Source organism: Engraulis encrasicolus, chromosome 23 (genome assembly GCF_034702125.1).
Source record: "Engraulis encrasicolus isolate BLACKSEA-1 chromosome 23, IST_EnEncr_1.0, whole genome shotgun sequence".
In the NCBI taxonomy this organism is placed as follows: Eukaryota; Metazoa; Chordata; class Actinopteri; order Clupeiformes; family Engraulidae; genus Engraulis; species Engraulis encrasicolus.
In genome coordinates this window covers 6,833,871-6,842,728 of record NC_085879.1, presented here as the reverse complement: position 1 = coordinate 6,842,728, position 8,858 = coordinate 6,833,871, and the positions used below count along the sequence as shown (strand labels likewise).

General features: G+C 40.1%; 1 protein-coding gene across 1 annotated transcript; it reads right to left on the bottom strand.

Annotated features, from left to right (window-relative positions):
- Positions 1-423: 423 nt before the first annotated feature.
- Positions 424-8,084, bottom strand: LOC134439585 (progranulin-like). Its single transcript, XM_063189490.1, has 9 exons — positions 7,952-8,084; positions 6,959-7,102; positions 5,100-5,435; positions 4,092-4,226; positions 3,360-3,587; positions 2,477-2,611; positions 1,747-1,866; positions 1,235-1,387; positions 424-837 (listed from the first exon to the last, which is right to left on the bottom strand). The coding sequence occupies exons 2-8, from the start codon at positions 7,100-7,102 to the stop codon at positions 1,241-1,243; spliced, it is 1,245 nt and encodes a 414-aa protein (XP_063045560.1). The 5' UTR covers positions 7,952-8,084; the 3' UTR covers positions 424-837; positions 1,235-1,240.
- Positions 8,085-8,858: the final 774 nt, after the last annotated feature.

The window sequence follows — 8,858 nt, the reverse complement described above, 5'->3', positions numbered from 1 at the left end:
TTGAAGAGGTTGATTTTATTTTATTTAAAAACCGAGGACAGGTCACCTCTCACTCTAACTGCCAGGGCTTGTGACGTCATCATTCTGAACATTCTACCATACATTTCAATGAGGGTAAAAACAGACCGAAAACAGAGGAAAAACAAGTCTGGTGAACGAATAAAAGGGGTAGGCCTACGGCCTCTGCTTGCTCGCAAGCATACTAAATGAAATTAGATGAATAAGAACTGTCATTCTACAATGCCTTCCCAGAACATCATCACCACCACCATGAAGCTGTTGTATGAAATGGCGAAGGAGTGCAACGGAATTCTGTTTTATGTGAAACACACCAGCTATGGTTAAAGCAGGACTGAAGCTGTATGGATACTAAATCTCATATAGAATTCCTAATCCAGTATGTGAGAACAAAATCACACTGAGTCAAATGAAGAAGTTTTATTTATTAAGCCTTTACTGTAGGTTAATTCATGGAAGAGGCCATTAGAATAAGATTGTGAAATGTGATCTCTGTTATTGATAGATGTGATTTGAATGGAAACACATTTTCTGCTCAGTGCTAAGTGGAATGAAATGAGATGAGAAAGAACTGCCATTCTAGAATGAAGCGTGTTGACCGCCATTCTAGAATGAAGCGTGCTGACCGCCATTCTAGAATGAAGCGTGCGGACTGCCATTCTAGAATGGCGTATGCTGACTGCTGAGGCATCAGATTTGCAGTATCTGGCCCATGGAGGCTGAAGGGACGGAGTTCTCTCCTTGATTACAGCTCAAAGAGGACTCATCACATGTCATGTGATTATCACAACAGTGTCTGCCATCCGTGCAGCACACGCCCTATGGAGAGACAGAGACAGAGACAGAGACCATTAGTGAGATTTGATGTCCAATATCTGATAACTGTTTTTACTACAATCTGCCCCCAAAATACCACAGACAGTGCCTTTAGGTACTATGCACTTTTTTCTTAAAATATATATTTTAAAGAATACCTCTTAGCTTAGTTCCTTAGACAAGTACTCAGAAACATATTTGTACCAGTCCCACTCTATAGTGCTTAACAAATTGTTTAAACACCAAGTATATGCCTGTAGAAATGTCTTTGGAGAAAAGCCAATTAATCATGTTGACTGGGTATAATCTGGTTACAGTATAAACCACACTTACACAGAAAGAGTTAGTTTTGTTTGTAGTTTTGTGTATTCTTGTTTATTTATTTCTTGTCATTAATTACCAGCTGTTATGGGCAGCAGCCCCACTCCCCGGTGGGAGTCCTGCAGCAGGAGTGGTCAGCTGGGCAGTAGAGCCCTCCGTCACAGCGGATGATGCCCCTCAGGGCCACTCGTCCACCTCCGAGGGCCTCCAGCTCCCGTCCCTGCTCCTGCCCCTGCACAGCCACAGAGTAAAACATGGCGTGTTAATATTGCACAGTAAGCTCATATAACTCCAGACAGAGTATTCATAACACTGTGGAGAGATGACCAGCGTAATTACAACTCTACAACAAGATGACTACCCAGTACCCACCCACTCTGCTCCAGGGGCCACCAGTGTTCAATAGCTTTTCCACATTCCAGTGTTGACATTTACAAAATATTTAGTAGTAGAAGGAATTTAACAAAAATGTTGCACTGACCAAATATTCCAATTAACACTATTACTTTTTTGAGTGGGGCCAAATGTTATCTGAAGAGTGAATTTCGACTCTTTTACCTTTAAAATAACACTTATATTTTTACTGTTCACCTCCAGAGTGGTGTGGATGTCCAGGGGGGCCAAGTCGTCCACACAGACCCTCCGCTCGGTGTCACAGTGGAACCCCACCTGGCAGCAGCCTGCCTCATTCCCATTCAGACAGCACGGGTCCTGTAGGGGGAGAGAGCCCAAACAGCTTGTTGTAACTACTATGTACTATACAAGGATGCAAGGACACAGGGATATATGCATGCACATACATGCATCCTGGGAAGTGTATAGAAACATCAGCCTTTTGTGACTATGAAGGGTACAAGGATGCAAGCAAGCATAGGATACAGGATACTGCTGGAGGATGGTGCAGGGATCCAGGGAAGGGAACAAATAGGTAATGGGATGTATTAAGGGAGGACCATTTCATTCAGACAGCACAGGTCCATCCTGGGAAATCCCAATCGTTCCAATCTGAAAGACATATCTCACTTGTGATACAGTCTGGTGTGAACCAGGCAATGGGTCCAGGGATGTGTTACTGCAAAGCATCGATTTTAGCAACTTACTTGGTTGAAATGCAATTTCCCATAGGTAGGCCTAACCTACCAATTTGCTATAGTATGGATACAACAAAGCATGGATACAAACATACCATGTGTCTATATTTATTATACTCTCAAAAGGATCAAGCACTATAGTACATTTTTTTAAATGACCATTTACTATGTCCATTTGTACCACTTGTAATAAAGACAGTATTATCTAGGAGTGTGATTGCTTTGTGTACCTGATAGTCAGTCCTGAGAGCAGGTATTTGGGGAGAGGCAGGTATGGAGTCATTACCCCCCAGACAGCGGAAGGTTTTGAGGTCACAGTAGGTGCCATGAGGACAGCAGTGGATACCATCTTTACAGCACTGGCCCTAAACAAACAGATCAATCAATCAATCAATCAATCAATCAATCAATCAATCAATCAATATGAGCCATGACAGCGGTGAACAACCTCTGCACAGCACTGATCCTCCATAGACAAACAATCAAATCAAAGTTCATGAAAGTCCTTTACCACAAGCCTTCAGTAATACAAGTGTAGGTGTGAGGCTGGAAAACTTGAACAAGGATGAAAGTTGAGAAAACACTGCACACTGATTGATTGCTGTTCTTTTTTATGTATTTATTTTTCTTTGGCCTTTCGACAAGTGTTCTTCAGGTTGAGGTTCAATCTCTTTGTGACAGCGCAACCCTGAACATGAAGTTAGCGAGGCATGTCTAGGAATTAACAAAATAAAGCAACAGCACTAATAAGGGTGTAGTGTTTTCAGAACTCTCATTCTTAATCAATCAATCAATCAATCAATCAATCAATCAATCAATCAATCAATCGGACAGTCTTTGAAATTATCCCCTAAGAAAATGTGTGGCAATCTGCATGATCTACAGTGGGATTTAATCGTTATATCTTCTCTACTGTATTGATAACCAGCATTAGCACACAGCAAGTGTAAGTTATCCTAACCGGTTAGAGCCATGACAATATCACATTTTGAGTAACATGTGCTTAATATTTTTCCTGCCTTGGCCACGACTCTTTGGCAGAAGAGTTCTAACTCACCACTTCCTGGTTAACAGAAGATTTAATAAATGTAAGAAATAAAAATGTTCACTCACTGAGGTGTAGGGGCAGCAGTACCAGGCACCTGTGTACACACTTTTGCAGCATGTAGAACCATCAGGGCAGGTGTGGGAGCTGTCACAGCGCACATCAGCAACACCAACACCAACACCAACACCGGATGGCTTCTCCAAAATGGCCGACGACTCTCTGAGGGCAATGCTGTTATCCGGCTGGAGGGGTGTGCCAGTTTGGGATGTTTTGGACTCATCATCTAGAGGGGACTGCATCAGTGTGTTTAGAAATAACTTTTGGACAAAGTGCCTTCACAGTAAAAACAGCAGGGCTATGGAATAGTATTCCTGTAAATATCAGGCAAAGCAACACGCTTAGTTTTAACTCAGGTCTTAAGAAATGGCTAAAAGCGGGGCAGCACTGTGGACATTTTAGTGTGGACTTGTGTTTTGTGTCTTGATGTTTACTTTATCATACAGTATATCTGGTGTGTGTTTTTTATTTTTTTAGTTTAACTTTTAAATGATGTATACTTGGTCATGTAATATAATGTACAGTAGGCCTGTTTGCAAATAGTGCACCCATTGTATTGTTGTCACATTTTTGTATCATTATAATTTGAATCCGATTTTTCATCTTAACACCAATTCCTGTCCAATGACAACAGATGAAAATTTGCCTCATGGCTATAATCTGGCTCAATTATATGTTGTGCACTGTCCCTAATAAAAAAATAAATGAAATGAAAAGAAATGTGTGATTGCTTTGTGTACCTGATAGTCAGTCCTGAGAGCAGGTATTTGGGGAGAGGCAGGTATGGAGTCATTACCCCCCAGACAGCGGAAGGTTTTGAGGTCACAGTAGGTGCCATGAGGACAGCAGTGGATACCATCTTTACAGCACTGGCCCTAAACAAACAGATAGATCAATCAACCAATCAACCAATCAATCAATCAATCAATCAATCAATCAATCAATATGAGCCATGACAGCGGTGAACACCCTCTGCACAGCACTGATCCTCCATAGACAAACAATCAAATCAAGGTTCATGAAAGTCCTCAACACATGGGTAGTTCCACGTGCTTCTGTTTTGTCATCTGGTGCATGCATGCATCGACAGGAGATAGATAGGAAACCTGGAGAGAAGATATCGGAGCAGCACAGATGCCATCATTTTCTTCTTTTAATTAAAGGATCCTGGTCATTGTAATGTGGTGGGCAGGTGTTTGTTTACATTTCAAAACAAAACATCTTCATTTACTCCTAAAAACATCCAACATCAGCAGACAACTAGCAAACAGCAATACCTTTTGGGAAAATATTTGGAGTAGGCCTATGTTAAGTGCACAACATAGGGACTAATGTTTCGATGGATGTACTGTACCATCTTCCTATGTTATGCACTTAATTAAAAGAAGAAAAGAATTGCATCTGTGCTGCTCTGGTATCTTCTCTCCAGTTTATGAAAGTCCTTTTGCACAAGCCTTCAGTAATACAAGTGCACTGCAGGTGTGAGGCAGGAAGAGTTGAACAGGGATGGAAGTTTGTAAAACACTCATTACTGTTCTTTCATTTATTCATTTTTCTTTCACCTCTCACCAAGTGCGTCTTCAAGTTCAGGTTCAGGTGTAAGTTATCCCAACTGGTTTCAGTAACATGTGCTTAATACTTTTCCTGCCTTGGCCAGGACTCTTTGGCAGAAGAGTTCTAACTCAACGTGACCACTTCCTGGTTAACGGAAGATTAAATAAATGTAAGAAATAAAAATGTTCACTCACTGAGGTGTAGGGGCAGCAGTACCAGGCACCTGTGTACACACTTTTGCAGCATGTAGAACCATCAGGGCAGGTGTGGGAGCTGTCACAGCGCACATCAGCAACACCAACACCGGATGGCTTCTCCAAAATGGCCGACAACTCTCTGACAGCAATGCTGTTATCAGGCTTAGGAGGTGAAAGCTGGAGGGGTGTGCCAGTTTGGAATGTTTCCTTTTTGGCAGGTGTGTTCTTGCTCCGTTGCAGTCTAAGCCACGGCAGACCTTGTTTGACGCATTTGGTAGTGTAGCAATGGTAGCCGTTCGGGCAGCAGTGGAGCTTGTCTGGACAACAGACAGCCTGGAAGATACATATCAGTGAAGGTTATATTAAGTAACTTTGTAACTTTGTAATTTGTAACTTTTAAGCACTACTAGTTCTAGTGGTTTTCATCTTTGGATGACCAACATGTTTTTAAGCAATATTATTTTAGGTCTTTCGAAAGGCTGCCAAACCTCTCACCGCCATTTTTTAAAGGATCCCTTCAGCCAATTTCAATATGCTGTTGTATTGGTCACTCTACCCTTGACTTGTCAGTACCCGGTGATGCTGCATTTTTCGGCTCAGCCCTTGCCGAGATATGAGCTATTCTAAAGGGGGCAGCTTTTATTTACATTTTAAAAAATCTTAACATAGGCCTACTCCAAATATTTCAAAAGGTATCGCTTTTTCCTAGATGTCTGCTGATGTTGTCTAACCTTTTGGATGTTTTTGGTAATAATTCAAGATGTTTTTTTTTATGTAAACGAACACCTGACCCCATTACCATGACAAAGAATCTCGGAAAAGGCTGAAGAAAAAAATCCCAGGTACTGACAAGTTCATGGTAGTGTGAGCATTACAACTGCATGTTGAAATTGGCTGAAGTTACCCTTTAAGTCAGTTGATCAGTTAAACATGGATGGACATAACAACAAACAATGTCTCCAACTTAGCTTTGGAGCACATAAAAAAGCTATTAGGAAGAGGAACAGAGTAAATAAAGGCATAGCAAATTTGAACAACTCAGAGGTCGCACCAGGAGGAGGAAGAAGAAATGAAAGGACACATACAGTATGTATGTCATGTGTGTGTATATATATATATATATATATATATATATATATGAAGAGCTCTTTTCCAAAACGCTATATCCACCATTTTTGACTTTTTGCATTTTAATATTGGAATTGACTGTTAAGAGGTCCTATCATCTATGTGTGAATTCTTGCCTTTCTAATGTTTTCAGAACATACTTTTTAAACCTCTATAAAATGCATTTTGCAATGCAATTCAATGGAAAGCCCAATAGAAAAATGTCCATTTCCCAACATTCTACAAAATGGATATATCTCATTTTGGAAAAGAGCTCTTCATATATATATATATATGTGGAGTATCATATAGGATCTGGTTTCTCTTAAATACCTCAATCTTGTATATTTGCAGTATTTCCAACTGTTACACATGAATATGCGTATGATTTTCTACTCAGTGTGTTCAGTACTTAGATTATTAGTAGGCTATTATAATTATTATCATTATCACTGGAAATAAATGGTACCAATATAGAATTCAGCCACAAGTGATCACTGGTCAGAATTAAATAGCCATTTTGCACTCTGGGGAATTTTATATTCATTTTATAGTGGTTTATAAGAACATTTGATGATGTTTTATTTTGTACCATAAACGTCCATTGCTACACTTAAAGGTCATATATGGCTATACTGAATAGGCGATGCAAACACAAAAAATACTATTTATAATATGGTGTGTACCAAATGCACACTTTTATTGATCTGTCTCTTTGTGTTTCATTGAACATGTCTTCATGAACTTACCAAGGGGTGGGGGCAGCAGCCGTAGTATCCTGAGTTGGTCAGGCAGCAGGTGTTCTTGTCTGGACAAGTGTTTCCATCAGGGCAGAGGACTGAAGCTGAGACCAGGCACACACAGAAGGAAGCCAGCACAGCATGGACCAACATCTGCATCAAGGAAAGACCTGACATTTAGGAGCTGTTGATGCATAGGTTAGTTTCTCTGCTCACCACACTGGAAGTTAAATACTGGTAACGACTAGACAGTAAAAAAAATGGGGTGTCATTACAACTCTTCAAGAGTTAAGTGAAGTGGTGGTGCGCACATCCAAGACGCAGGTACAGGACAAAAAAGTCAAAACTGTGAACATAAAGATGAATGTCCCGTGTTGCTTTTCTTTTAGTTTCAAGTGAACGTTTTCGAGCCCATCGCTCTTCATCAGACTTGAATCAAGATAGACACATGTCATCCTTATAGGTAGGAAGGGTCACATGATACATCAGTCAAGTTCTGATTGCAGGTAGACCTAATTCAGAGAAATACATCCTAGTATTTACAGATATTTACAAATATTCACACATATTTTTACCATGTTACACCAGTCCTTATGTACAAACCTATTTACAAAATATTGACATTAACATATAAGCATATACTTTGAAGTTTTTAAACATCATTGCAAGCTAAAAACTCCTCAAGAGTTGAAATTATCTCCATTTCAGATCACATTTGGTCCCACAGCAAAAAAGTGTACATTTTACTCTATGGTCAGTGTACAGTAACTGCGGATAACCAGATCAAAGGAGTAATTCCATGCACTTCTGTTTTGTCATCTATGAAATCTTAAGTGGAGAGAAGACATCGGAGTAGCACAAATGCAATTCTTTTCTGCTTTTAATCAAGTGCACAACATAGAGACTAAAATGTTGATGGATAAACCATCTTCATCAGTCGTTCTGTGCTGTTCCGGTGTCTTCCGTCCAGTTAAGAAAAATGTAACATCTCAGTAGTCTCACCTTGCTTCAACAGCTGATTGGTCGTGGCGTTTTGCTCTCCTTTGGTTGTCACTTCTTGACTCGCTCAGTCCTGTCCTTACAGTCTGACCCCTAGTGATGGTCTTCTCTCTGTCTCATCTCTTTTTATGTCCACTGGAACTTCCTCTTTTAATGAAATAAAACAAGAAGTGAGAGATTCAATTCATACATTCATTAAAATCTAATCCGCACCAAAGGTTTCTTTTCTTCCTTTTTTCCCCCTCCCCCACAGATCATTGTCACCCGTGACAATAATCATCAGGACTAGACTGGGACAAAAAAGGCCCGGGCATCTCTGCACTGTCTCCACATAATTGGCTCACAGGGAAATATGCCAGATAACCAGTCCAGGCCTTATCATCATCATCATCATCATCATCATCATCATCATCATCATCATCATCATAATCTTCCTGATAGTAACATGACTGATCAGGTGCAAACAGGAGCACTACTTTGCTTGAATAAATTATGACATAAATTATGACATGACTGTTTAAGATATACAGTATACTCAGACGTGTAAGAATGTGTCTGAGGATATGGATAGGCCTATTCAGGCCTATTGATATTTATTTCCAGAATTCATGCTGCCCATTCAGAAATGTTCTTGCAGAGAGTTACTTGTGCACAATCCCTGGTGCTGAACAAAAAGATTACGTGTTTTTTGAAAAAAGGGAGGAAGACCGAGAGGTCGAAACGTCATTGCCAATGAATGAATAAATAAAAAGATGAAAAAATAACTTCAAGAAGGAAAAATTCAAAGAGGTGTGCGAACCTTTTTTCAAAAAATACCATTCAGAAATGTTACCTTTGTCATGAATACTTACCATGACCTCCAAATTACAAGTAGGCCTATGTGACATATTCAATATGACTGGGAAAATGT

Bases quoted from the DNA above. Each gene is read 5' to 3' on its own strand.
- LOC134439585 (XM_063189490.1), bottom strand. From the start codon at position 7,102: ATGTTGGTCCATGCTGTGCTGGCTTCCTTCTGTGTGTGCCTGGTCTCA. The intron at 5,436-6,958 runs GTAAGTTCATGA...TGTATCTTCCAG, and splicing joins GCTGCTGCCCCCACCCCTTG to GCTGTCTGTTGTCCAGACAA. The intron at 3,588-4,091 runs GTACACAAAGCA...ACACTGATGCAG, and splicing joins CTCTCAGGACTGACTATCAG to TCCCCTCTAGATGATGAGTC.